This window comes from Eretmochelys imbricata, chromosome 4 (genome assembly GCF_965152235.1).
Source record: "Eretmochelys imbricata isolate rEreImb1 chromosome 4, rEreImb1.hap1, whole genome shotgun sequence".
Lineage (NCBI taxonomy): Eukaryota > Metazoa > Chordata > Testudines > Cheloniidae > Eretmochelys > Eretmochelys imbricata.
In genome coordinates, this window is record NC_135575.1 from 144,203,078 (window position 1) to 144,230,545 (window position 27,468).

Consider the following 27,468-nt stretch of genomic DNA (forward strand, 5'->3'; position numbering starts at 1 on the left):
GGGAGGAGATGGGGTCGAGCTCCTGCCCACCACAGCCTCCACGGGCAGAAGCTCCCAGCTGACTGGAACCGGATTTCTGACCCCCGCCCCCTGTTCCCTCTGTTCTGAGTGGATGCTGGCAGGTCTCTGGACACCACGACACACAGTAACGGCAGCAGCATCTTCTGCAAAGGGGAGTTCAGCGTTGGAGTCCCAGGACCCCAAACGCCATGCTGCAGTTCCCGGCATCCAGCGGGGCCCTGGCCGCCCAGGGCGTGGCTACGGGAGGCGTCGAAGCGCGGGATCGACAGATCTGCACCTTCATCCCAAACGAAGGACATTGGTGGTGGATGAGCCACATCCATAAACCTTCTCCAGGAATGGCCACACCGACAGCCAAGCTTTGTGTTCTCGGCCCGTGAGCCCTGGGGTGACGGGATCTGAACCTCACTGGCGTTTCTGGGACAAGAGCTACATGAGAGCCTGCTCCCACTGGCCGGGCTTGCACGCTGTAACCAATCCGGGAGCAGAGACAAGCCCATATGGTTGTTTGGCCAGTCACAAAGAACCGGTGCAACTCAGATCCGGTGCCACTCAGATCTGGGAGGCTAGAAGTGCCCACGAGAATCCTTGGAGTGAATAAAACAATTCGAAAAGATGTGTCTGATGAGGAATCAATGAGAGGGAATTGCACCTTGCCCGTAGGCATAACAGGACCACAGGATCCTCAGGGATCACACCACGCAACCACCAGTGAAATGCAGCCACTGCTGGGCTGGAACACGCTACGAAACTGCCTCAAACAGGAAAGGAAGAATCCCAAGGAGACAGGAGCTGGGTTTTGGCCAAGACATGGGTTGATATCCCTGCTCTTGGGCTCTGTCAAGGCACAAAGTGTTTGGTGGGGTGATCATTTCCAGCACAATGTCCACCAAACCCCTTCCGGCCTTAGGGGAGTCACTGTGGCTGTATGCCACTGGTGGTCCCATGGGAGAGGCTCTGGGATCCCTGACGTGTTCTCTTGATCTTTCTCCTTCCCACCGGAGCAGAGATAAAACCCTCTGCTCTCCTCGGGGGACGCCATCCCATCTTCCCCCCACTCGCCATCTTCCCACCCCTCACTCTGCCATCACCACCTCGCCCTCTCCCTCCGGACACTGCTACCAAGGCATTGTTGACTGGGGACATTTTGGTCTCTCCTGACAGACAAGAGACTCCGTATTGTCTCCTGCGTTGAAGATGCCGGGTTCCCTTTGGGGCAGGCCAGGGCAGGGGGAGCTGCCTGACCCATCAGGCTCTCTCTTCCCGGGTCCAGAATCCTCTGCAATGTCACTGCATCATTACAGTTCCTCCCCCCTGCCCCCCATCTCCATCTGGCTGTTCTGGCTTCTCCCCCTTCCCCACCAGCTTCTTCATCTAGCTGGTGGGGAAGGGGGAGAAGTCAGCTCAGCCCCATCCTTCTCCTCTTTCCCCCTGCACCTCCCCTCTCCCGGCAGAGATGGCGCCGAGCCACTCCAGACGAATGACCGTTGGCTCTGGGGCGAGAGAGGCTCAGTGCATGGGGCCGGGGTTTCCTGGGGGAGACTGGAGCCTCCGGCAGATCTGTAGGGGTCAAGGTCTCCTCAGACCTCTAGGAAGGCCTAACAGCAAAGCAAACTGCCCTTAGGGGTCCCTCCCCCCCAACACCTGCTGCGTAGCCTAAGGGGCCTTTCCTCCATCCTCACCAGGGCTGTTCCCCCCCAGCAACACTCCCTGTCCCCAGACCGCTGTGCCCAGAGCCCTGCTTGTGGGGGGCAGAGGTGGGGGCAGCTGTGCAGGCTGAGGCTTGGGCTCCTCTCTGACCCCCTGGAGGAGCCAAGGCCAAGAGCCGCTGGGCTAGCCATGGCAGGGGCTCTGACAGCAGCCAAGGCCAAGCCCTGGGTTCCAGGGCGAGAGCCGGGAAGGGCCAGGTCTGGTTTGGTTCCTGTTCGCAGGGCGGGTGAACTCCCAGTGCGACGGCCGGCGTTCATTTCTGCTCTGCGTGCCCAACTCCGGCTGCCCAGGGGCCCATAGTGGAGGGGCCCAGCCCCAAAATAATTCCCCTGTAGGCAAGGGGCCCGGCCCGGTGGTGATTCCCCTGTAGGCAAGGGGCCCGGCCCGGTGGTGATTGCCCCGTAGGTCAGGGGCCAGGCCTGGTGGTGATTCCCCATAGGCAAGGGGCCCGGTGGTGAATCCCCCGTAGGGGAGGGGCCTGGCCCAGCGGTGAATCCCCCCAGGCGAGGGGCCCAGCAGTGATTCCCCATAGGTCGAGGGGCCCAGCAGTGAATCTCCCATAGGGGAGGGGCCTGGCTCGGCCCTGAATCCCTGCCTAGGCAAGGGGACCAGCCCAGCGGTGATTCCCCCCTAAGTGATGGGCCCGGCTCGACAGCGATTCCCCCGTTGGCTATGGGGCCCGGCCCGGCAGCAAATCCCCCGTAGGTCGAGGGGCCCAGTGGTGAATCCCCCGGAGGTCGAGGGGCCTGGGCCCAGCAGTGATTCCCATGTGAACCAGATGGGGAAATGTTCAGGCTGCAAGAAGGTCTCATGGCTCTGCCTGTGCCCACATGTATCCCCCTCCCCTCTTGGCCCGGGGGGAAGGACGCTCCATGGCCAAAGGGCCGGCACAGCCCTGAGCCTCGCACCACGAAGCCTTCCCCAGGAGGCTGCGGCGATCCCCAGCAGGGCAGGGCTCCGGGACGCCTCCGGCCCCGGCCCTTCCGGGGTGTCTGACTCCCTGTCCCTTGGGAGGCTGGGGCGTCTCTGTTCCTTCCTCCTCTCCCCGCCACATGCCTCCCTCTTTCATCCCCCCTGCGCCCCCCACCAGTGCTTAAGGGATCCTTGTCGGGCCCCTCCTGCTGGGCGGACCCCCTGCCCCTTGTTCGAAACATGGTAGCGCTGCGGGGAAGGACCATGTAACCCGCTAACCTGGAGCTTGTGAGCATGGTGCTGTACACTCGGGGCAGCGGAAGGGCGAGATGCTGAGCGAAAGGGCATTTCCCTAAAAGGTCCCTTCAGGTAAAGCCTGGCCCTCATTTTTCCTGCGGGTTTCCCTTCGTGCCATCCAGCATCGGTGGCCACCATCTCTCCTTCCAGCCTCCTCTCTCTTCCCGCCCCTCTCCGTCCATCCCTCCCACTCCGAGAGCAACCCTGGCCTTGCTCAGGTCAGCTGGGGGGCAAGGATCTCCCCAGCCCACCCCCTTCCTCCAGCCTTCCTTTCCCCTCGCCCGCGTTCCCTGATGCCCAGCCCCACTGGTTTAGGGAGCCCGATAAGTGCCCTATCAACATGTTAATCAAATTACTTAGGAGCTAAAATTGATGCTTTTCATTAATTATACAAGATTATTCTAATTGCAAATTCAAATTTATGCACTCGGAACAGAAGGTGTTCGGCAGCGTTGCTGGGAATTTGCATATTAAATGGGGAGCGTTGTGCATTATAGATGCTAATGTATGCACATTGTCTTTATTTTTAACTCCCGGGCCCATATGCGCGGCTGCCGCTTAAGGAGGCGAAGAAGTCCAACGTGGGTTTATTATTATTTTTCCCCCCTCCTCTTAGTCAAAGTCGGCGGTGCCGGAGGGGTGTGGGAGCAGCCATGTGGGGGTTCATTGGGGGATCAGAGCTCACTTGCTTGCTGTCAATCTTGGATCCTTCCCGGGATAGGGAGGGGGAATAGTGTCCCCCCCACTGCACTTCCACGTTCCTTCCTTTCTTTGATTTCCACCTGGGACGGTGGCTGGGCCTCCTAGAAACGGGATCCTTACCTAGGTGCCCTTCTCACTTTCTGTCGCTCTGTCTTCTACGTTCTCGCGCTCTTGGAGGTTGTCTCCTGGACTCGATTAGCCTCAAAGGCTGAGTTATTTCTTTATTTGAACGGGAGACATGACGAGAGAGATTTTCTCTCTTTCCTTCTTTGGATTCCCCGAGACAGTTTTGTATTTTCAGTGCGTTTAGTTGGACTGATTGACTTTTCCGGGGGAGGAATCGCCCCCTTGCCTGGACCCTGCCTCCAGCTGGCATGGGGAAGAGCCATGCAAGCAGGGCGAGACAGTCCTGATTGAATGCGGGAAGGGGGTTGCCATGTGCATAAGGTTGAGCCGGCCTTAGAGGTGCTGTCCAGGCCGGGGGCAGAGCTGAGCCGTTCTAGGGTGGGCACGGAAGGGCTCCAGCACATGTCTTCGTGTGGGTGCTACAGGTTCTGGAGCATTTCCGACGGGGTTCGAGAGCAGCAGCGTGTGTTAAGGACTCTAGATGGCGGTTCTAAAGCGGCGGTGTGCATCGAGGGTTCTAGGTCAGGGTTCTAGAATGGTGGCACACGCTAAGGGTTCTGGAGGCGGTTCTAGATCGGCCGCTTGTGCTCGGGGTTCTAGACCGCCACCCCCATGCCATTCTCTCCACGAGGCGGGTTTCCGTTCTCTGGGGCTGGAGGTGTAGGACACCTGCTCTTTGCACTGGTTTGTCTGAGCTCAATCTGCGAGGGAGCGTTCGTGGGCACAGTGCCCTGGAGCAGGGGATGGGGCAGTCCCTCGCGGGGCAGCTCTGCTGTGGCCGGGTCTGGATTAGAGCCTCCGGGTCAGGACACCACGTGACCAGGGAGGTATTGAGAAATGCTGGGGAGCTCCGAGAAGAGCCACTAGCAAGCCTGGGCTTGGGGGCGCTGGAGGGATAAGCAATGACGAAGGAGGGACTTGAGAGTTGTCTGCCAGTGCCTGATGGGCAGTGACCCTGGGGGAGAGCCTGGGGTCAGTCGGGTGCAGCTAAGAGGCTCAGGGCTGGTGTTCTTTGTGTTGTGCTGGATCCCATTGTGCTGAGCAAGGCCCAGAGCTATGCGGAGACGTGGTCCGCGCCACGCAGCTCTCATGGTCTAATTCAAACCAGACCCAGTGGGCCAGACTCTTAGCTGGTGTTGATGGGTGTGGCTTGGCTGACCTCGGTGAAGCATCACTTGCTGGTGGATCTCCTCGGACCTCTAGGAAGGCCTAACAGCAAAGCAAACTGCCCTTAGGGGTCCCTTCCCGCCCCAACACCTGCTGCGTAGCCTAAGGGGCCTTTCCTCCATCCTCACCAGGGCTGTTCACCCCCAGCAACACTCAGTGCGGGGTGGGGAGGCGGTGTTACAAACCATAAAGGGATGGGGAAGGGAGGGTAGGTGGGGTCATGGTAATGAGCCTGCAGGTCTGTCTGCTGCTGATTAATTATTCTTTGTACAGTGGTAGCACCTAGGAGCCCCAGTCCCAGAGCAGGGCCCCACTGCGCCAGGCGCTGGACAGACAGGGCAAAGAGAGAGTCCCTGCCCACAGACCAAGAACCCACAGGAGGATCCAGGTGGATGGGGGGATACAAGGGAGCGAGGAGCTCATGTTGGGTACCGTGTGCACGGCTTGGTGGTTCCAAGGCATTTCAGAGTGGGGGTGTGGGGGTTTTAAACATACGAGATAGGGACTGGCAGCCCCCGCGTGCCAGGATCCCTGCGGCTATGCTGCCCTGCCATTATCACAGCAGCTGGGGGTCTCAGCCCAGGGCTCCCCACACTGAGGGAGGTTGAGAACAGGTGTTGGGGTCCTTGCCACCCTGCCCTTCCCAGCTGGCTAAATGGGGGGGCTCGATCGTGGCTAACCGGGGGGGTCGCAGTGGGGGAAAGGGTGACGCCCTGGGCTTTGGGATCAGTGTAGAGGAGTAGAGGGGAGTGATATGGTAGCAGCCATGGGCCAGCAAGATGACTGGAGCGTGTTGAATGGAGTCGGGGTGAGGCACGGCTGCCTGGAACCTGCTGCAGACCTGAAGCCAGGTATGCGGAGGCCCCAGTGATGAGACACGAGTGTCTCTGCCAGGCCCCGCTGGGATGGCCCCATAGAAAGCTGCCATGCTCCGTTGTGGGGGCACGCAGGGTGTTGGTGGGACGCTGCTCACGGCAGAGACTGCCTCTCTCCGTGCTCCATCCAGCACTGAGCACACTCGACAAATAGTAACAACTGCAGGTGTCTGCAAGCGCCGTCATCTGCATAGCGCGCCCACGGGGAATCCGGCAGGCCCCGGGGTCGGGGACGTGCCCACGGCCCGGACGTGGGGTGTGGCAGGGATGGTGTGCGTGCGATGGGGGTACGGGAGTGCTGGGTTTGTGGGGAGCGATGTATGTGGGGCGTGGGAGGGCAGGGTGTCGGTGTGCGGGGAGGGCGGGGGCCGTAGGGTGCAGTGTGTAGAGAGGGGGACTGTATTAAAGTGCTGGTGATGGAGTCCTGCTCCTGGCTGCCTGCTGTTTCCTGTCCCCTCCTGTCCGCTCTGCCCAGCGAGCTCTGAGCCATGGAGCAAAGGCAGGGAGGGTGGCTCTGGGCCTGTAACCACACCCCTGGGGCTGGGGTCCTGGCTGGGGCTGGGGGCAGCAGCAGACGTTGCAGGGGAAGGTGCAGGAGCCTCACAGTAGCAGATGTGGGATAATCTGCCCCCTGCATTCATAGACTCGTAGACAGGATGGGCTGGAAGGGACCTCGAGAGGTTATCTAGACCAGCCCCCCGTGCAGAGGCAGGGCCAGGTACACCTAGACCAGCCCTGACAGGGGTTTGTCCAACCTGTTCCTAAACACCTCCGGTGACAGGGATCCCACAACCCCCCGGGAAGCCTGGTCCAGAGCTTCACTCCCCTGAGAGTTCGACAGCTTTTCCCAATATCTGACCTAAATCTCCCTGGCTGCAGGTTAAGCCAGTTACTTCTCGTCCTGCCTCCAGTGGACACAGAGAACAGTGGATCCCCGTCCCCTTTATAACAGCCCTGCACAGCTGTTATCAGGTCCCCTTTAGGCGTCTTTCCTCCAGACTAAACATGCCCCGTGTTTTTAACCTTCCCTCTCAGGTCAGGTTTTCTGAACCTTTTCTCGGTTTTGTTGCTCTTCTCTGGAGTCTCCAATTCATCCTCCTCTTTCCTAAGTGTGGCACCCAGAACTGGCCACAGTGCTCCAGCTGGGGCTTCACCAGTGCTGAGTAGGGCGGGACAGTCATCTTCCGCGTCTTACATACGGCACTCCTGTGCATACAGCCCGGAATATTGGCCCTTTTGGGGGACTGCATCCCATTGGTGGCTCTGAGTCAATTTGTGATCCACGACAGCCCCCACAGGCTTGTCAGCCGTCTGCCGCCTCGCCAGCGAGCCCCCAGTTTGCTTTTCCCTTCCACACTGAAGTACCTGTGTGCTCGTCTTAATAGGATTTCACCTTGTTGATTTCAGACCAATTCTCTAATTTGTCAGGGTCCTTTTGAATCCTCATCCTGTCCTCCAAAGTGCTTGTAACCCTCCCAGCTTGGCGTCGGCCACAGAGCTTATGCACAGACTCTCTACTCCATTGCCCAAGTCATTAATGAATACACTGATTAGTAGCACGCGCAGAGCTGAGCCCCGAGGACCCCACTAGCTGTGACCTCCCAGTCTGACAGCAAACCGTTGATAGCTCCTCGTTCATCCAGCTGGGCACCCACTTTACAGTCATCCAATCGAGACCACATTTCCCTAATTTTCTAGGAGACTGTACCGTGGGACTGTGTCAAAAGGACTAAAATCAAGTTCTATCATGTCTTCTGGTCCCCCCGATCCACTAACCCAGTAACCCTGCCAAAGAAGGAAATTTGGCTGGTTTGGTATGATTTGTTCATGACAAATCCATACTGGCTATTCCTGATTGTTCAATAATTTGTTCCAGTATCTTTCCATGTATCAAAGTTAGTCTGTAATGCCCCAGTTCTCTTTGTCCCCCTTTGTAGAGACTGGTTCAATGTTTGCCCTTCTCCAGTTCTCTGGGACCTCACCCGTCCAGCCTGAGTTCTCGAAGACCATCTCCAATGGCTCTGAGATTGCTTCACCTAGTTCCTGAAGCACCCTCGGGTGGATTTCCGCAGGCCCTGCCGACGTGAATCCATCGCACTTGAGTACATGCAGAGCTCGAGTAGCTAAGGTTGGCCGAGGCCCTGAAGCAGGAGGTGTAATATCCCTTCTGGAACTTGGGGGGTTAGTTGGGAATCACTTGGGATGTTCTTGTTATCCATGGGAAAGTCCAGCCCCTCTTTGGATCTTGCTTCCCCGAGAGGAGAGTGGGGAGAGCTGGAGGCCGGCTGATGACCTGGAGTCGTTCCCTTGGGGCAGGTTCCTTCCTTTCCCGTCATCGTCCACATTAGCGGTGATACCCTGGAGTGTCCCTCGCCCCCAGCCCCCCAGTGATCCTTCGTGGGAGCGTAGCCATCCCAGGGGGCTGCGGGGCTTTGGCACAGACGTGGGGAGAATACTGGGTAGCGAGGCCTTGGAGAACTGACTGCGTTTGCTTTGGGGGCAGAGGGGCAGCTGGTGAGATCTCGGGGAAGGAGCTGGCAGAATGACAGAGAATAGGGCTGGGAAAGACCTGTGTGGTCCCTTCTCCTTCCGCTCCTGGGGCCACTGCAGGTGGGTTCATCCTCCCTGGCTGTGTCCTGTCTACTCTGCCATGTCCCAGGTGCCATCCTCCATTCACAGCCCGACAGACCCCCCTCCTGTGGCCGCCGGCCGGCTCTCCCTTTCCCTGCCCAGAGCACCCCGGCCTGCTGGAGCCCTGAGCTAATGGCTCCCGGCGCCGGGCTCCTCACCGCGCACCCATAGAATCATAGAATATCAGAGTTGGAAGGGACCTCTGGAGGTCATCTAGTCCAACCCCCTGCTCAAAGCAGGACCAATCCCCAACTAAATCATCCCAGCCAGGGCTTTGTCAAGCCTGACCTTAAAAACTTCTAAGGAAGGAGATTCCACCACCTCCCTAGGTAACGCATTCCAGTGTTTCACCACCCTCCTAGTGAAAAAGTTTTTCCTAATATCCAACCTAAACCTCCCCCATTGCAACTTGAGACCGTTACTCCTTGTCCTGTCATCTTCTATCACTGAGAACAGTCTACATCCATCCTCTCTGGATCCACCTTTCAGGTAGTTAAATCAGCTATCAAATCCCCCCTCATTCTTCTCTTCCACAGACTAAACTATCCCAGTTCCCTCAGCCTCTCCTCATAAGTCGTGTGTTCCAGACCCCTAATCATTTTTGTTGCCTTTCGCTGGACTCTCTCCAATTTCTCCACATCCTTCTTGTAGTGTGGGGCCCAAAACTGGACACAGTACTCCAGATGAGGCCTCACCAATGTCGAATAGAGGGGGACGATCATGTCCCTCAATCTGCTGGCAATGCCCCTACTTATACACCCCAAAATGCCATTGGCCTTCTTGGCAACAAGGGCACACTGCTGACTCATCTCCAGCTTCTCGTCCACTGTCACCCCTGGGTCCTTCTCTGCAGAACTGCTGCCTAGCCATTCGGTCCCTAGTCTGTAGCGGTGCATTGGATTCTTCCGTCCTAAGTGCAGGACCCTGCACTTACCCTTATTGAACCTCATCAGATTTCTTTTGGCCCAATCCTCCAATTTGTCTAGGTCCTTCTGTATCCTATCCCTGCCCTCCAGCGTATCTACCTCTCCTCCCAGTTTAGCGTCATCCGCAAATTTGCTGAGAGTGCAATCCACACCATCCTCCAGATCATTTATGAAGATATTGAACAAAACCAGCCCCAGGACCGACCCTTGGGGCACTCCGCTAGATACCAGCCTCCAACTAGACATGGAGCCCAGGCCTGGCAGGAATGGCTACGGCGAGGTGGGTGGGCCGGACACTGAACAGAGAGGATTGGGCACCCGGAGAGCAGCCTGCCAGGGAGGGCTCCTGGGGCAGGCGCCCGCAGCAAGAGGGGGAGTGTGCTGGGGTCAGTTACCTGTGGGGGGGTTACTTTACTGAGACCCTCTCCCTGTGTCCAGCCCTGGGGAAAGGCACTGGGCTGCCAGGACAGTGGTGGGGCCGGCTCCCTCCATGTGCCCTGACAATGGGCCCCCTGCTGACGGGGGGGTACGAGGTACCAGTGGTTTTTGAGGTGCAGCCGCCCATCCCATTGGGAGCCAAACTGAGACCACCCGCCCACGCTCGTCCCCTCCAGGGCTGGACTGGATTCCCCTCAGGTCAGAGGCCCTATCCCCTGAGCCATCCAGTTCCCCCAACCTCTGCAAATGTGAGCCTGCAGCCAGCTTGGGGTGCTCACGAGGCCCAGGGGTCCCTGTACCTGGGGGGGTGTGGGGATGGGTACAGGGCTGGCACCGGGCCAGGGAACGGCTGTGACCTGGCCTCTGCTGCCCCCTCTGATGCCGCTTGGTTCCCTCCGGGCCCAGAGACGCCCCGATTCTCCGGCTAGCCGCAGTGACCCCAGCTCCTCTCTGCCCCTCCCCTGCACTCCAGACTCGCTGCTCAATCAGCGGCTAATGGGGCTGCTGCTAAGTGGGCTCCTTCCCGCTGCGGCTCCTCTTGGCTGAGTCAGCTCCCCCTCCACCCCCCATCAGCTGCCTTCTCCTAACCCCCCTTCCCCCATCTGCCCCTCCGCCAGCCCCCCCTTCATGCACCATCCCTCACTGTCCCCTGGCCGCATCCCCCTTGCTCTCCTCACCTCCTGTCCCCACAGTCTGTCCAGTCTGCTCTGCCCCTGGCCCCAGCTCTGCCCTGGCTCTGCCCCCTTCCCGGCAGTGGGGCAGGAGCAGGAGGAGGGATGGGATGGGGGTGGGGGAACAGCTGGGGTTGGTGCAAGGTGGGATTGAGGTGCATTAGCAGAGCGGGGGGGGGCAGGCAGACGGGCTGGGCTAGCGGGGGCTGCGGGTCGGGAGCGAGGGGCACCGGCAGGGCTGGGGGGGAGCCCAGGGCCGGGCTAGCAGGGGCTGTGGGTCGGGAGCGAGGGGCACCGGCAGGGCTGGGGGGCAGGCAGACGGGCTGGGCTAGCAGGGGCTGTGGGTCGGGAGCGAGGGGCACCGGCAGGGCTGGGGGGGAGCCCAGGGCTGGGCTAGCAGGGGCTGCGGGTCGGGAGTGAGGGGCACCGGCAGGGCTGAGGGGGAGCCCAGGGCCGGGCTAGCAGGGGCTGTGGGTCGGGAGAGAGGGGCACCGGCAGGGCTGGGGGGGAGCCCAGGGCCGGGCTAGCAGGGGCTGCGGGTCGGGAGTGAGGGGCATCGGCGGGGCTCGGTGGAGCCCAGGGCTGGGCTAGCAGGGGCTGCGGGCTGGGATGGGGGGCACAGCAGTGAGGCAGGGGAGCCCAAGGCGGAAGCACTGGGGCTGCCGGTGTGGAGTGGGGGAAGCAGGGAGCGGCCTGGGGTCCCAGACCTGGCCCTTCCCTCCGTGGAAGCTGCTAGGCTTGTGCACGTGCCCACCAGAGACACGTCCTGATCGGTGAGTTCCCAGCCCCCGCGCTGCAAAGGGGGAGCCCCGCTCCCCGCCTTGCGTGGCCCCGGCCACGGATAACCCCCGGGGGCCGAGAGCAGAGCCCCGATCCACAACTCGTGCACACACCCCCATGTGCGCACCCCCCCCACACACACGCACACGCCCCCCCCCCACACGCACACGCCCCCCCCCCACGCACAGGGCTCCCCTCGGTCCACGCCCTGTATTAATACCTGCATGGTGTCACGGCTGAGGCGAGAGGGGAGCTGGCCCCGCTCCAGCCGGCCCGAGTAGCCAGGCAAAGCTTCTGCTCCCAGCCCTGGCCTTAGTTCCCTCCCGCTCCCAGCTGTGGGTGCCGGCAGAGAGGCTCCTAACGCCAGCCCCGGGCACTGGTAGGGGCAGACTCCCCGCAGCCGACCGTAAAGGCTGGAGACGGAGCAGACCTCCCAGGCCCGTATCCTGGGGCCAAGGCGGGAGCGAGCGCCCAGTGTCGCACCCATTGGGTGTGGAGAGGGTCTGGAAGGAATCGCTGCTGGGGTCCTGGGCCCCAGCCCTGTGGCTGGTCCTCGTGTGTGTGCAGGGGGCTCCAGGGTCCTCGTGCTTCCCCGGGTGCAGGGGCTGCTCCCTGCTTGTGTCTGGCTCAGCGGGGTGGCCACGGAGCAGTGGCTGTGACCGGGGGCTGTCTGCAGTGGGGGTGCAGTGCCCTGGCGTGGAGGGGAGGGTGTGGATTGATTTATTGGGGGAGCAGGGTTTGTACCACAGAAGCACTTAGAGGCCTCTACTGAGATCAGGGCCTGGTGGGCCAGGCGCTGCTCAGACACATGGTGAGAGACAGACCCTGCCCCAAAGAGCTCACAGGTTAAACAGAGCAGGCAAAGGGTGGGAGGGGAAACCGAGGCACAGAGCAGGGCTGTGTGGGACTGCGTTTGTGTAGCTGGCTGTGAGGGGGTGATCTAGGTCACAGGGTGGCTGGCTCTTTAAGGTGTGGGGTGCCCAGACTCACCTGTGACTGATCAGCCAACCAAGCCAGTGTAAAAGCCAGGGGGGAGCTGCCAGGAGCAGGGAGATTGGCAGGAAGCCCCTGAACCTGGAGGGGCGGATCCAGGGAGTGGGTGGGCTCCTGGAGCAGGGTGACTGAAGCAAGCCGTAGGGACTAGAGAGGCCTCAACGGAAGATCCTGGCTCTGGGGGAAGCCCTGGAAATGGCACTGAACTGTTTTACCGGAGAGAAAAACAGTGCGGGTCTGGCCAGAGCTCTGGGCGTGGGGGCAGCCGAGGCGGGGCAGGCAGGTCAGACCATGCAGTGGCTCAGTGTGCCTGGGCTGGAGGTCGCAAGCGCGTGATTTAGGGCACGTGCCCCTTGGCACACACCCCGTAAGTGGGATGTGGAAGGCTCCAGCCGGATACTTGTACGTTTGGTTTTGGGGGCACTGGCTGACAGGAGTGTCCTAAATTCTAAGCCTGACTTTTTCGGCCGTGTGTCCCTCCCCCACTCTCTGCCTCAGTGTCCCCATCTGCAAAATGGGGGTGAGAGTCCTGTAAACGGGCAAGCGTACATGTGTCACCACTGCCCTCTGCTGGGTGGAATCAGAACCGCCCCACCACGTCTCATAGGCCCTGTGCTGCTAGCAGAGAAGATTCTCCTTGAGCGGCCGTGGCAGGGGCCTGGGCAGTTTGATCAAGGGATTCAAGTTCTAGCCCCCTTCCCCCCCCCATGGCTGTGAAGTTCCATGGGGTGCAGCAAGGGGCCCCCCACATAGGGTATATTACTCCTGCAGAATCCTTCCACCTCTTTCCTGGTTCCTGCAGCCAGCTAGGCGGGTTCCCCCCAGCTTTCCCCTCCCCTGGGGCGCAGGGGTGCCCCTGGGGAGGGGGGACTATGGTGGGGGGCCGGAGGGTGCCAGCTGTGATAGCAGGGAGCAGGGATGATGAAGGATCCCCTCCACGTGTCACTTACAAACCTGGCCCCCTGGAGCCACTAATGAGGGGTCACCTGCTAACGAGGCGCTAGGAATACCCCAGTGTCCCCAGCCCCCGGCGGGGTAAGTGAGAGGGGAAGCGGGAGGAAGAATGATCCCTGTGGTAGAGATGGGAACTGAGCCCCCCACGCCCGTCTGGTGACCGCCCTGGCATTCTGCAAGGCCCATCTCCGTGCCCTGCCCCTGGGGGAGGGGGGCGTGTTAAGGGCTAGTGATGGGGGGAGAGAGCTTGGGCTGAATAATGTTCGGGGCAGGGGGGCTTTTCATGGGTAGGGGCTGAGGGGCAGCAGCTGCTGGCTTTCCCCGGGAATGGGCCGTATGCTGGAGATCTGGCCAAGGGCAGGCGTGTTCACCCAGGAGATGAGGGGTCTCGCGATGGGGACAACTCAGGGGGAGCTCGGTGCTGGGTGGGGGGCCCCGGCTAGACTGGACACGGCATGTGTTGGTGGATCTTTGGGTCTGTCCAGGTAGGTGCGGGTTTGTAGATCCCCGTGTGGCCAGGTGTGTCGAGGAGTCTGTGCGTATAGGTGTGTGCTGCCAGACCCCTTGGGGTGGCCAGGGGGGTGTCTCTGGATGTGTGTGGGCTGGTAGGTCCCTGTGTGGCTGGGCGTGCAGGCGTCTATAGGTCTGTTGCTAGATCCAGGTGTGTCCGGGTATTGGTAGGTCCTGGGGTGTCCAGGTGTCAGTAGGTTCCGGGGGTCTGGTTGTTGGTAGGTCCCGGGGTGCCCGGCTGTGCGTGTGAGTAGGGATCGGGGTGCCCGGCTGTGCGTGTGAGTGGGGATCGGGGTGCCCGGCTGTGTGTGTAGGTCGGTCCCGGGGTGCCCGGCTGTGCGAGTGAGTAGGGATCGGGGTGCCCGGCTGTGTGTGTGGGTCGGTCCCGGGGTGCCCGGCTGTGCGAGTGAGTAGGGATCGGGGTGCCCGGCTGTGTGTGTGGGTCGGTCCCGGGGTGCCCGGCTGTGCGTGTGGGTAGGGATCGGGGTGCCTGGCTGTGCATGTGGGTCGGTCCCGGGGTGCCCGGCTGTGCGTGTGGGTAGGGACTGGGGTGCCTGGCTGTGCATGTGGGTCAGTCCCGGGGTGCCCGGCTGTGTGTGTGGGTCAGTCCCGGGGTGCCCAGCTGTGCGTGTGGGTAGGGATCGGGGTGCCCGGCTGTGCGTGTGGGTCAGTCCCAGGGTGCCCGGCTGTGCGTGTGGGTAGGGATCGGGGTGCCCGGCTGTGCGTGTGGGCGGTCCCGGGGTACCTGGCTGTGCGTGTGGGTAGGGATCAGGGTGCCCCAATGCGTGTGGGTCGGTCCCGGGGTGCCCAGCTGTGCGTGTGGGTTGGTCCTGGGGTGCCCGGCTGTGTGTGTGGGTCGGTCCCGGGGTGCCCGGCTGTGCGAGTGAGTAGGGATCGGGGTGCCCGGCTGTGCGTGTGGGCGGTCCCGGGGTGCCTGGCTGTGCGTGTGGATAGGGATTTAACTGGGAATTGATCCTGCTTCGAGCAGGGGGTGGGACTAGATGACCTTCAGGGGTCCCTTCCAACCCTGATATTCTATGATTCTATGATTCTATGGATCGGGGTGCCCGGCTGTGCATGTGGGTCAGTCCCGGGGTGCCCGGCTGTGCGTGTGGGTCAGTCCCGGGATGCCTTGCTGTGCGTGTGAGTAGGGATCGGGGTGCCCGGCTGTGCGTGTGAGTAGGGATCGGGGTGCCCGGCTGTGCGTGTGGGTCAGTCCCGGGGTTCCCGGCTGTGCGTGTGGGTAGGGACTGGGGTGCCTGGCTGTGCATGTGGGTCGGTCCCGGGGTGCCCGGCTGTGTGTGTGAGTGGGGATCGGGGTGCCCGGCTGTGCGTGTGGGTCAGTCCCGGGGTGCCTGGCTGTGCGTGTGAGTAGGGATTGGGGTGCCCGGCTGTGCGTGTGGCTCGGTCCTGGGGTGCCCGGCTGTGCGTGTGAGTTTGGATCGGGGTGCCCGGCTGTGCGTGTGAGGAGGGATCGGGGTGCCTGGCTGTGCGTGTGGGTGGGGATCGGGGTGCCCGGCTGTGCGTGTGAGTAGGGATCGGGGTTCCCGGCTGTGCGTGTGAGTGGGGATCGGGGTGCCCGGCTGTGCGTGTGAGCGGGGATCGGGGTGCCCGGCTGTGCGTCTGGGTAGGGATCGGGGTGCCCGGCTGTGCGTGTGAGCGGGGATCGGGGTGCCCGGCTGTGCGTGTGAGCGGGGATCGGGGTGCCCGGCTGTGCGTGTGGGTAGGGATCGGGGTTCCCGGCTGTGCGTGTGAGTGGGGATCGGGGTTCCTGGCTGTGCGTGTGAGCGGGGATCGGGGTGCACGGCTGTGCGTGTGGGTAGGGATCGGGGTGCCCGGCTGTGTGTGTGGGTGGGGATCGGGGTGCCCGGCTGTGCGTGTGGGCAGGGATCGGGGTGCCCGGCTGTGCGTGTGAGTGGGGATCGGGGTGCCCGGCTGTGCGTGTGAGCGGGGATCAGGGTGCCCGGCTGTGCGTGTGGGTGGGGATCGAGGTGCCCGGCTGTGCATGTGAGCGGGGATCGGGGTGCCCGGCTGTGCGTGTGAGGAGGGATCGGGGTGCCCGGCTGTGCGTGTGGGTAGGGATCGGGGTTCCCGGCTGTGCGTGTGAGTGGGGATTGAGGTGCCCGGCTGTGCGTGTGAGTGGGGATCGGGGTGCCCGGCTGTGCGTGTGAGCGGGGATCGGGGTGCCCGGCTGTGCGTGTGAGCGGGGATCGGGGTGCACGGCTGTGCGTGTGAGTGGGGATCGGAGTTCCCGGCTGTGCGTGTGAGCGGGGATCGGGGTGCCCGGCTGTGCGTGTGGGTAGGGATCGGGGTGCCCGGCTGTGCGTGTGAGTGGGGATCGGGGTGCCCGGCTGTGCGTGTGGGTAGGGATCGGGGTGCCCGTCTGTGTGTGTGGGTAGGGATCGGGGTGCCCGGCTGTGTGTGTGGGTGGGGATCGGGGTGCCCGGCTGTGCATGTGGGTAGGGATCGGGGTGCCCGGCTGTGCGTGTGAGCGGGGATCGGGGAGCCCGGCTGTGCGTGTGGATGGGGATCGGGGTGCCCGGCTGTGCGTGTGAGTGGGGATCGGGGTGCCCGGCTGTGCGTGTGGGTAGGGATCGGGGTACCCGGCTGTGCGTGTGAGTTTGGATCGGGGTGCCCGGCTGTGCGTGTGGGTGGGGATCGGGGTTCCCGGCTGTGCGTGTGAGTAGGGATCGGGGTGCCCGGCTGTGCGTGTGAGTGGGGATCGGGGTGCCCGGCTGTGCGTGTGAGCGGGGATCGGGGTGCTGCCCGGCTGTGCGTGTGAGTGGGGATCGGGGTACTGCCCGGCTGTGCGTGTGAGTGGGGATCGGGGTGCCCGGCTGTGCGTGTGAGCGGGGATCGGGGTGCCCGGCTGTGCGTGTGAGTGGGGATCGGGGTGCCCGGCTGTGCGTGTGAGCGGGGATCGGGGTGCCCGGCTGTGCGTGTGAGCGGGGATCGGGGTGCCCGGCTGTGCGTGTGAGTGGGGATCGGGGTGCCCGGCTGTGCGTGTGAGTAGGGATCGGGGTGCCCGGCTGTGCGTGTGGGTAGGGACTGGGGTGCCTGGCTGTGCATGTGGGTCGGTCCCGGGGTGCCCGGCTGTGTGTGTGAGTGGGGATCGGGGTGCCCGGCTGTGCGTGTGGGTCAGTCCCGGGGTGCCCGGCTGTGCGTGTGAGTAGGGATTGGGGTGCCCGGCTGTGCGTGTGGCTCGGTCCTGGGGTGCCCGGCTGTGCGTGTGAGTTTGGATCGGGGTGCCCGGCTGTGCGTGTGAGTAGGGATCGGGGTTCCCAGCTGTGCGTGTGAGTGGGGATCGGGGTGCCCGGCTGTGCGTGTGAGCGGGGATCGGGGTGCCCGGCTGTGCGTCTGGGTAGGGATCGGGGTGCCCGGCTGTGCGTGTGAGCGGGGATCGGGGTGCCCGGCTGTGCGTGTGAGCGGGGATCGGGGTGCCCGGCTGTGCGTGTGGGTGGGGATCGGGGTGCCCGGCTGTGCGTGTGAGCGGGGATCGGGGTGCCCGGCTGTGCGTGTGGGTAGGGATCGGGGTTCCCGGCTGTGCGTGTGAGTGGGGATCGGGGTTCCCGGCTGTGCGTGTGAGCGGGGATCGGGGTGGGATCGGGGTGCCCGTCTGTGTGTGTGGGTAGGGATCGGGGTGCCCGGCTGTGTGTGTGGGTGGGGATCGGGGTGCCCGGCTGTGCGTGTGGGTAGGGATCGGGGTTCCCGGCTGTGCGTGTGAGTGGGGATCGGGGTTCCCGGCTGTGCGTGTGAGCGGGGATCGGGGTGGGATCGGGGTGCCCGGCTGTGTGTGTGGGTGGGGATCGGGGTGCCCGGCTGTGCGTGTGGGTAGGGATCGGGGTGCCCGGCTGTGCGTGTGAGTGGGGATCGGGGTGCCCGGCTGTGCGTGTGAGCAGGGATCGGGGTTCCCGGCTGTGCGTGTGAGTGGGGATTGAGGTGCCCGGCTGTGCGTGTGAGTGGGGATCGGGGTGCCCGGCTGTGCGTGTGAGCGGGGATCGGGGTTCCCGGCTGTGCGTGTGAGCGGGGATCGGGGTGCACGGCTGTGCGTGTGAGTGGGGATCAGAGTTCCCGGCTGTGCGTGTGGGTAGGGATCGGGGTGCCCGGCTGTGCGTGTGGGTAGGGATCGGGGTGCCCGTCTGTGTGTGTGGGTAGGGATCGGGGTGCCCGGCTGTGTGTGTGGGTGGGGATCGGGGTGCCCGGCTGTGCGTGTGAGCGGGGATCGGGGTGCCCGGCTGTGCGTGTGGATGGGGATCGGGGTGCCCGGCTGTGCGTGTGAGTGGGGATCGGGGTGCCCGGCTGTGCGTGTGGGTAGGGATCGGGGTACCCGGCTGTGCGTGTGAGTTTGGATCGGGGTGCCCGGCTGTGCGTGTGGGTAGGGATCGGGGTGCCCGGCTGTGCGTGTGGGTGGGGATCGGGGTTCCCGGCTGTGCGTGTGAGTAGGGATCGGGGTGCCCGGCTGTGCGTGTGAGTGGGGATCGGGGTTCCCGGCTGTGCGTGTGGATGGGGATCGGGGTGCCCGGCTGTGCGTGTGAGCGGGGATCGGGGTGCTGCCCGGCTGTGCGTGTGAGTGGGGATCGGGGTACTGCCCGGCTGTGCGTGTGAGTGGGGATCGGGGTGCCCGGCTGTGCGTGTGAGTGGGGATCGGGGTGCCCGGCTGTGCGTGTGAGTGGGGATCGGGGTGCCCGGCTGTGCGTGTGAGTGGGGATCGGGGTTCCTGGCTGTGCGTGTGGGTGGGGATCGGGGTGCCCGGCTGTGCGTGTGAGCGGGGATCGGGGTGCCCGGCTGTGCGTGTGAGCGGGGATCGGGGTGCCCGGCTGTGCGTGTGAGTAGGGATCGGGGTGCCCGGCTGTGCATGTGGGTCGGTCCCGGGGTGCCCGGCTGTGCGTGTGAGTGGGGATCGGGGTGCCCGGCTGTGTGTGTGAGCGGGGATCGGGGTGCCCGGCTGTGCGTGTGGGTGGGGATCGGGGTGCCCAGCTGTGCGTGTGAGCGGGGATCGGGGTGCCCAGCTGTGCGTGTGGGTAGGGATTGGGGTGCCCGGCTGTGCGTGTGAGCGGGGATCGGGGTGCCCGGCTGTGCGTGTGGGTGGGGATCGGGGTGCCCGGCTGTGCGTGTGAGTAGGGATCGGGGTGCCCGGCTGTGCATGTGGGTCGGTCCCGGGGTGCCCGGCTGTGCGTGTGAGCGGGGATCGGGGTGCCCGGCTGTGCGTGTGGGTAGGGATCGGGGTGCCCGGCTGTGCGTGTGAGGGGGGATCGGGGTGCCCGGCTGTGCGTGTGGGTAGGGATCGGGGTGCCCGGCTGTGTGTGTGAGCGGGGATCGGGGTGCCCGGCTGTGCGTGTGGGTAGGGATCGGGGTGCCCGGCTGTGCGTGTGAGGGGGGATCGGGGTGCCCGGCTGTGCGTGTGGGTAGGGATCGGGGTGCCCGGCTGTGCGTGTGGGTAGGGATCGGGGTGCCCGGCTGTGTGTGTGAGTGGGGATCGGGGTGCCTGGCTGTGCGTGTGGGTAGGGATCGGGGTGCCCGGCTGTGTGTGTGAGCGGGGATCGGGGTGCCCGGCTGTGCGTGTGGGTGGGGATCGGGGTGCCCAGCTGTGCGTGTGAGCGGGGATCGGGGTGCCCGGCTGTGCGTGTGGGTAGGGATTGGGGTGCCCGGCTGTGCGTGTGAGCGGGGATCGGGGTGCCCGGCTGTGCGTGTGAGCGGGGATCGGGGTGCCCGGCTGTGCGTGTGGGTGGGGATCGGGGTGCCCGGCTGTGCGTGTGAGTAGGGATCGGGGTGCCCGGCTCTGCATGTGGGTCGGTCCCGGGGTGCCCGGCTGTGCGTGTGAGCGGGGATCGGGGTGCCCGGCTGTGCGTGTGGGTAGGGATCGGGGTGCCCGGCTGTGCGTGTGAGGGGGGATCGGGGTGCCCGGCTGTGTGTGTGAGCGGGGATCGGGGTGCCCGGCTGTGCGTGTGGGTAGGGATCGGGGTGCCCGGCTATGCGTGTGAGGGGGGATCGGGGTGCCCGGCTGTGCGTGTGAGCGGGGATCGGGGTGCCCGGCTGTGCGTGTGGGTAGGGATCGGGGTGCCCGGCTGTGTGTGTGAGCGGGGATCGGGGTGCCCGGCTGTGCGTGTGGGTAGGGATCGGGGTGCCCGGCTGTGCGTGTGAGGGGGGATCGGGGTGCCCGGCTTTGTGTGTGAGTGGGGATCGGGGTGCCTGGCTGTGCGTGTGGGTAGGGATCGGGGTGCCCGGTTGTGCGTGTGGGTAGGGATCGGGGTGCCCGGCTGTGCGTGTGAGGGGGGATCGGGGTGCCCGGCTGTGCGTGTGGGTAGGGATCGGGGTGCCCGGCTGTGCGTGTGGATGGGGATCGGGGTGCCCAGCTGTGCGTGTGGGTAGGGATTGGGGTGCCCGGCTGTGTGTGTGAGCGGGGATCGGGGTGCCCGGCTGTGCGTGTGGGTAGGGATCGGGGTGCCCGGCTGTGCGTGTGAGCGGGGATCGGGGTGCCCGGCTGTGTGTGTGAGCTGGGATCGGGGTGCCCGGCTGTGCGTGTGAGGGGGGATCGGGGTGTTCTCCTCCTAGGCCAGCCCTGCGCGAGTGCTGGTGCGGCCCATTAATAACTGACGGCATGATGGCGATTACGGGGCCTGTACAAGCGTCCTGAATATTTCCTCGGGCCCTGCTGCTGCTGGGAATGGATGGGGCTCCCTCCTCATCCATCGTCCGCAGGGGGCTCTTCCCTGCTGCTGCCTCAGCTTCTCCCTGTGGGGCCGGGCTGGGCTGCCCCACGCGCCTGGACTCCTCTCCCCTTCTCTGGCCCAGCCTGCTCTGCACCCTCCCCAGCCCCTCTCATGCCTGGGGCTCTCACCCCCTGCTCTCCAGGCTGCTCCTCCGGGGGGCGTCCTACCCACAGCCCTCGGCATCAATCCCCGCTCTCCCCTCCCCCCAGGACTCCTGGGTCCCGCAGCTTGGGCTCCCTGATTGATCGGCTCTGCAGCAATAAAACCCATTAGCTGCCTGCCGCCAGGGAGGGCTCAGGTGGTGGTCAATACCCAGAGCGGCCGGGGAGAAGCCGCTGGAAGGGCCAGCCCGGCGCTCGCCGGCAGAGATAGCTGGATATGTGTCTGTGGGGACCGATGGGCCGCGGGTGGGCGGGGGCGTCTGCACGCGGGAGTCGGGGTGGGGGTGCTCTAGCCGGGTGCTAGGGGTGCTGCAGGGGGGCATGGCTGTGACTGGCATTGGGGTTGGGAGGGCATGTGGGGGTTCGTGCAGCCTGCCACGGGTCTGCCAGCCCTCGCCACCCCACCCCCCGCCATCGCACCAGCCACCCGAGCTTGCTGCCCCCCCGGGGGGCGGAGGAGAGACCTGGCATGGCATCCCGCCTGGCCTGCCTGGCCCCCACCAGGAAGCCAGAGCCCTGGGAATGGGGCTGGTTCCCCATGTCACCCCAAGGGCACTGGCCTGGTCCCCGTCATTTCACAGCGGCGTGGGGACTCTCCCCGGGACATCCCCACCCCACAGCCCGGGTGGGGAGACACCCAAGGCTCGGGGGGGGGGGGGGAACATGGGCTCTGCCCCTGCTCAGTGGGTACGGATCTCCCTGGGGGCGTGTGGGATGGGGCAGGTGTGGTGGGATGGGAGATGTATGGGGGTGGGATTGGGAGGTGAAGCCATAGGCTGCGGGATCAGTAGGACAGGACCCCCCCCAACACACGCATTAAATATCCGGATTTCTCCCCTTTTCTCTCAGGTTTTTCCTCAAGTTCTTCCTCAAGTGCAACCAGAACTGCCTGAAGAACGCGGGGAACCCCCGGGACATGCGCCGCTTCCAGGTGAACCCCCGCCCCCCGGGACAGGGGCCCCCGCCCGGCAGGTCGGGACTGCAGCACCTCCCAAGCGCCGGGGCTGGGGACAAACAGCGGGGGCTCGGTCATGGCCTCCAGCCAGGCCCCCGCTGCCCGCTCTGGTGCTGTCCCGCTGCGCCACCCCCTGGGTGGGGAGAAGGGGGGCGTCGGGCTGGGGACGGGCCCCATGGGCCCCCCAGCAGGTAGCTACAAGCGCAGCCTGGGACGGGCCTGGCGGGGAAGGGCACAACCCCGGGGTGTTCCTGACACGGAGGTCTGGGGGTGTGGAGGCGGCTCCCCTGGGAGGGCTGGGGGGGGTCTGTGACTTGGGCCAGGCCTGGCTCACAGGGGCAGGTGCCCTGGCTGTCTTCTCGGTCTCTGCTCCCCACGGCCGGTTGCCTGGGGGGCGGCTGACGGGCTGGCTCAGCCCGGGCCCCTGAGGGTGACCAGTCCAGTCTCTGGGCAGTAACCGGTGGTGTGGGGGGGCACATCTCAGCCTCCTCTCGGCCCGCAGCGAGGGGAGAACCCCGCTCCCCCAGGGGATCCCCGCGGTCTGACGTGGCCAGGCCATGGGGCACGGGCAGCCTGTGTCCTCGCTCATTGCAGAGACTGCAGCCAGGCCTGCTCTGGGGACCCCTGGAGGGCCGGCACGTGTGGGGCTAGGAAAGATGGGTCCTCTGCTCTCCGGGCTGTGGAGTCGGCTCCCCTCGCCAGCACGAAACCCACCAATAGATCCACACAGCGACGGCTCCCGGTCCTGCACCGTGACATCTGTGTGCCTGAGAGCTGTAGGAGTTTCTGAGGGGCCTAGGGGAGTTAGGAGCAATCCCCCCCAGAGTGACTCCACGGTCTGATCTTGCTGGATTCTGGCACCGTTGCTCTCCTTGGAGCTGCTTACCTGCCCCCTCACCCCAGCCCAGACGGAAGGAGCCGAAAAGTGGCACCTTCCCCCTTCCATTAGCCCCTCGCTGGCTCAGTGCAGCAGCTGGGGGCTGCCTAGATGTCTGGGGGAGGGGTGGTTTGGGGACGTCTCTGTCTCTGCGGCTCGTGGCATTACGTGGGGTCGGAGGGCTGCATTGTGGCGTGGAAGGCAGAGGCAGTCGCAGCTGTGCCCGGCGGGCCGTTCCCCAGGGGGAAGGGGGGTCTGTCTGTCTGCCTGTCCCGTCTGAGGAGTGCCAGAGTGATTGTGACACTGGGGACTGTGTGAATAACCAGACTGGCACCATCGCCAGCTCCTGGGGGCCTCGGCGGGCCTGCCAGCCCAGGGCCACCTCAGGGTGTTGGGAGCCCTGTGTCCGAGGCCCCAGCTGCACTACCAAGCTCACCGGACTGAGCCGCGTTGTGCCGGGTGGCTGTGGCCCAGCCTGCAGGAACGGGGCATCCAGGAAGCTGGGTTCTTGAGGGACCAGGGCTTTGGCCAAGGCGTACTGTGGTTCATTCTGTAGGACGGGGGCGGGCAATTGTATTGGACAGCCTGGGGCAGCTGTTCCCATTCTACCACCCGCACTGTGTCAGGCAGCCAGGGATCTGTAACCCCAAAGTGTTCGCTGGTATCTCTCGTCCTCCATTCTTCTGCACTTCTCACATTTCACAGATGGGGAAACCGAGGCATGAACAGTTCAGTGACTTACAGTCGCCCGCGGTGCAGTGGCAGAGCCAGGGCCCACTGTGCGTAGGGTCACCGTTCCCCGCTGGCTCTCCCAGCCAGAGGGGTACATACCCTCGTCACAGCGACCCCCGTTGTATCACAGGGCGAGGGCTCGTTAGCAGCAGTACAGCCCTGCATCTCTCCCAGGTACGCCAGCCCTGCCCCTGCCCGCCCCCTGCATCGTGTGCCTCCTCTGGCCTGCCATGCCCAGCTCCCCCGTGGTGCCTGGCGGGTGCAGCTCGGCAGGCGGAGGTGGCGGCTCTGGCCCGGCTCCCCAGCTCACCCCCAGCGCGGCGCCTTCATTAGGGCCTCTCGGAAAGATATGATAATTGTGACATTTTTACATGATTAACAACCCATCCAATTTGCATAGCGCCGCAGTTCCTGGGAGAGCAGCCAAGCCCGCCACCCCGACGAGCCAGCGAGCGGGTGGGGGCAGGGAGCAGACCTGGCAGCCAGGCTGGGGGCTGGGGCTGGCCTGGCCCCCTCGCCCCCTGGAACGCTGACCCTCGTGTAACGAAGCGGCCTTTGGCAGCACACTACTGAAAGTATCAATTCAGGACAAACTGCTTCAAGCAGGGCAGTCACAGCCCCAGACTGGGGTTTCTGTGCACCCCAAGGCAAACCAAACCAGCCAGACAGAGAGGACTTTGGTCTCACTCCACTGGCTAACCACAAGTCACACAAGCAATTCCCTTAGACACCCCAGTTTTCCAGTATCCCCACCAGCACCGCTCCTTATGGGGACGAATGGTTATGAAAACCAAATACCCCAGTAAAAGGAAAAAGGTTCTCTCGATCCAAAAGGACCAAGCCTCAGACCCAGGTCAATATACAAATCAGATCTTACCCACAAATCACGCTGTGGCCAATCCTTTAGAATCTAAAATCTAAAGGTTTATTCATAAAAGAAAGAAATATAGATGAGAGCTTGAATTGGTGAAATGGAATCAATGACATACAGTAATGGCAAAGTTCTTGGTTCAGGCTTTCAGCCGCGATGGAATAAACTGCAGGTTCAAATCCCGTCTCTGGAGAACATCCCCAGCTGGGATGGGTCCTTCAGTCCTTTGTTCAGAGCTTCAATTTGTAGCAAGGTTCCTCCAGAGGTAAGAAGCAGGATTGAAGACAAAATGGAGCCGTTTCCAGGGCCTTTTATATCCTCTGCCATGTGGAAGGACGCCCCTTTGTTCTTACTCTGGAAAATCAGAGCAGCAAGGTGGAATTTGGAGTCACCTGGGCAAGTCACATGTCAACGCATGACTCAGGTCTTTACAGGTAGAGCAGCCATTGCTCACATGCTACCTTGAACGTTCCCAGGAAGACTTTTCATATGTGGACTGGAGTCTCCCAAGGTCCATTGTCAGTTAAGTGTTTCTTGATTGGGCACTTACTGAGAATAGTCTTTTCTCAAGAAGCTGACCAAATGCTTCCCTGAGGCTACCTAGAATCCAAACACATTGAGATGCGAGTACGTAGCCAGTATTCATAACTTTAACTACAAACATGACACACCCACACAGATAGGATAATCATACCCAGCAAATCATAGCCTTTCCATAGACACCTCCCACGACCCCCTTTGTACAATATTTGCTGCAAATACAGAACAGTGGTGGCAACACTGGTCCGTGCGGTCCCCGTTCATACTAGTAACGTCACAGCGGTCCCAGTTCACGTCAGTAACGTCACACCTGGCTCTGCAGGGCACATGGCAGCAGGGAGTTGCCGCGGCTCAGGGTTCAGGACTGAACAGCTGTCCTGCCCCAGAACCTCCCCTCCCAGCTTTCCCACAATGCACCGGTGGGTGGCGTGGGCCATCGCCTAAGCAGCGTCAGACCCTGGTACTTAGCCCCTAGTAATGGCATCCCCCACCCCCCACCCCCGCCGGAGAGGGCTGGGCCACGGCTGGCATTCAGGGGCCTTGCAGTGCCTTGGGCTGCCCCATTGGGGGTAGGGTTCAACAGACACTGCTGTGCGATGGGCTGCCCCATTGAGGGGGCCTCCAAGGACGCTATGCTGCAATGGGCTGTCCTGTTTCGGGGGGGTTCCATGGACTCTGCATTGCAATGGGGCTTCCCCATTGAGGGGTGGTGCTAAGGACTCTATGGTGTGATGGGCTGTCCCGTTTGGGGGGGGCAGGGGCGCTAAGGACTCTGCATTGCAATGGGCTGCCCCACTGAGGGATGGTGCTAAGGACTGTATGGTGTGATGGGCTGTCCCGTTTGGGGGGGGATTTCTAAGGACTCTGCGGTGTGATGGGCTGTCCTGTTTTAGGGGCGGGGGTGCTAAGGACTCTGCAATGGCTGCCCCATTGAGGGGTGGTGCTAAGGACTGTGGTGTGATGGGCTGTCCCGTTTGGAGGGGGTGCTAAGGACTCTGCGGTGGGATGGGCTGTCCCGTTTCGGGGGCGGGGTGCTAAGGACTCTGCATTGCAATGGGCTGCCCCATTGAGGGGTGGTGCTAAGGACTCTGCGGTGGGATGGGCTGTCCCGTCTGGGGGGACTCTACCCCTGACCTGCACTCTCGGGGTATAGGCAATGTCCCAAACTGGGGCGGGGTCCCTGAGAGCTGCCGCGGGGGCCCGAGCCGCGCCGTGCACCGGCTGCCGGGGTCTCGCCGGACCGGCTCTCCTGCCGCACGGCTGCCGTAACGCTGAGATGCTCTTGGCCCCCAGGTGGTGGTGTCAACGACGGTGAACGTGGACGGGCACGTCCTGGCGGTGTCCGATAACATGTTCGTCCACAACAACTCGAAGCACGGGCGCCGGGCGCGACGGCTGGACCCCTCCGAAGGTGAGCACCCCCCGGCTCTGCCGGAGCATCCAGCCCCCTGCTGCACGCAGGTCGGCAGGAGCGGGGGGCTCAGAATGAGCAGCCGCTTTGGGAAATTGCAGGGGGCGGGCCCCAGCTAAGTGTGCCGGGGGTCTCCAGGCATGGAGTGCCGGGAAACAGCCGCAGAGAGCAGCCCCGAGCGCAGCCCTGTGAGCACTCCCCTCGCACGGGCCTCCCCAGCACCGACCACCATTGCACTACCGTGATCTCCATTTCCCCGTGCGATCGCACCAGGCCTCGACCTACCCCACCCACCCGGGTCCACTTTCAAATCCTGAGCCAGAAACCAGCACCTCACCCCAAAATAAAAGCAACGCGAGCCCTCCCCAAGACCTGGCCCCCACGCTCTCCCCGTGGGTGGCTGGGCCCTGGCCAAGGCCCGTCCCCTGGAGGCAGCCAGCCGGCTCTGCTGGCACGATGCCCGGCATTGCAGAGGATCCCGACACACGCCATCTGCCCTAGAAATGGCCTGGCACCAAATCCCACAGCGCTGCCCTGTGAATGACCCTGTCAGCCCCTTAAGAGCTTGCTGGCCCCCGCCCCAAACCTGCCGTGGCCCAGCTGCCCACGGGCTTGATGCTTCAAACGGGGCAGCCCCAAGTTCTTGGCTAGCGGCCAGCACATCCCACTGCGGGCTCCGTAGGAGCAGGATGACGTGCCCTGTTGATGGCAGTTGCCCAGCACAGGCTGTTCTGGGAGGGATGGGGGGACCTGTACATCACCCCAAACACATCGCTCCCTGCATAGCACTCGCTGTCAGCGCCCCGCGGTGGGTGCTCTGGGCAGCCGGGAACGCTGAGTGCCCCCAGGACAGCCCAAGCCCGGGACACCCGGGACCCTCCAGCCCCGGGCCCCCTTTCTAAGCCGGCAGGTGGATGATCGTTCCCTCGCTGCCCCACAGTAAATGGGGGGCTGAGCCCTTCGGGGGGGCGCTGCCGTCTCAGGTGGCGGGTGCACAGAAGCTAGACGGCCCCCCCCGCAGGGGCCCAGTGTGTTCTGATCGGTTGCTGCTGCCAGGGCCCGGCGCCCACGCTCCTGGCCCGTTCCCATGTCATGTGCGTGGCGAAGCCTGGCTGAGACGCCGGTCACCCCCCACCCCTGCCCCAGCAGCCCCCAGACCCCCGATCTGCACCATCAGGGCTCCCCCGGGCAAGAAACTCCACTGGCTCCTGCTTCGCCCCTCCTGCTGTCGAATACAGCTTGGGGGGTGGGGGTGGCGAGGGGCAGGGCCTGGCACTTGGCTCTGGGGCCTGCCGTGGTGCAATGCCATCGGCAGGGCACAGGTGCAGCCAGACCCACACATCACGGCCCCGGGGCCTGCACCCAGCGGGATGGGATCTGTCGCACACCGACGTGGACCCGGCCAGGCTGGCACTGGCCTGGGGTCTGGCTCCTGGCATGGTTCTGCCAGGGCTGCCACTGGCCATCCTCAAAGCCCCTGGCCCCAGGGGGGCTCTCC

General features: G+C 63.7%; 1 protein-coding gene across 8 annotated transcripts in view; it reads left to right on the forward strand.

The window, feature by feature from the left end:
* EBF4 (EBF family member 4) overlaps nt 1-27,468 on the forward strand; it is a 95,679-nt gene that overhangs the window by 44,756 nt on the left and 23,455 nt on the right. For all 8 annotated transcript variants that reach the window (XM_077814727.1, XM_077814730.1, XM_077814728.1 and 5 more), the window contains 2 exons: nt 21,434-21,515; nt 25,853-25,970. In XM_077814727.1, coding sequence (XP_077670853.1) covers nt 21,434-21,515; nt 25,853-25,970 — 200 coding nt within the window. The remainder of the gene's footprint in view (nt 1-21,433; nt 21,516-25,852; nt 25,971-27,468) is intronic.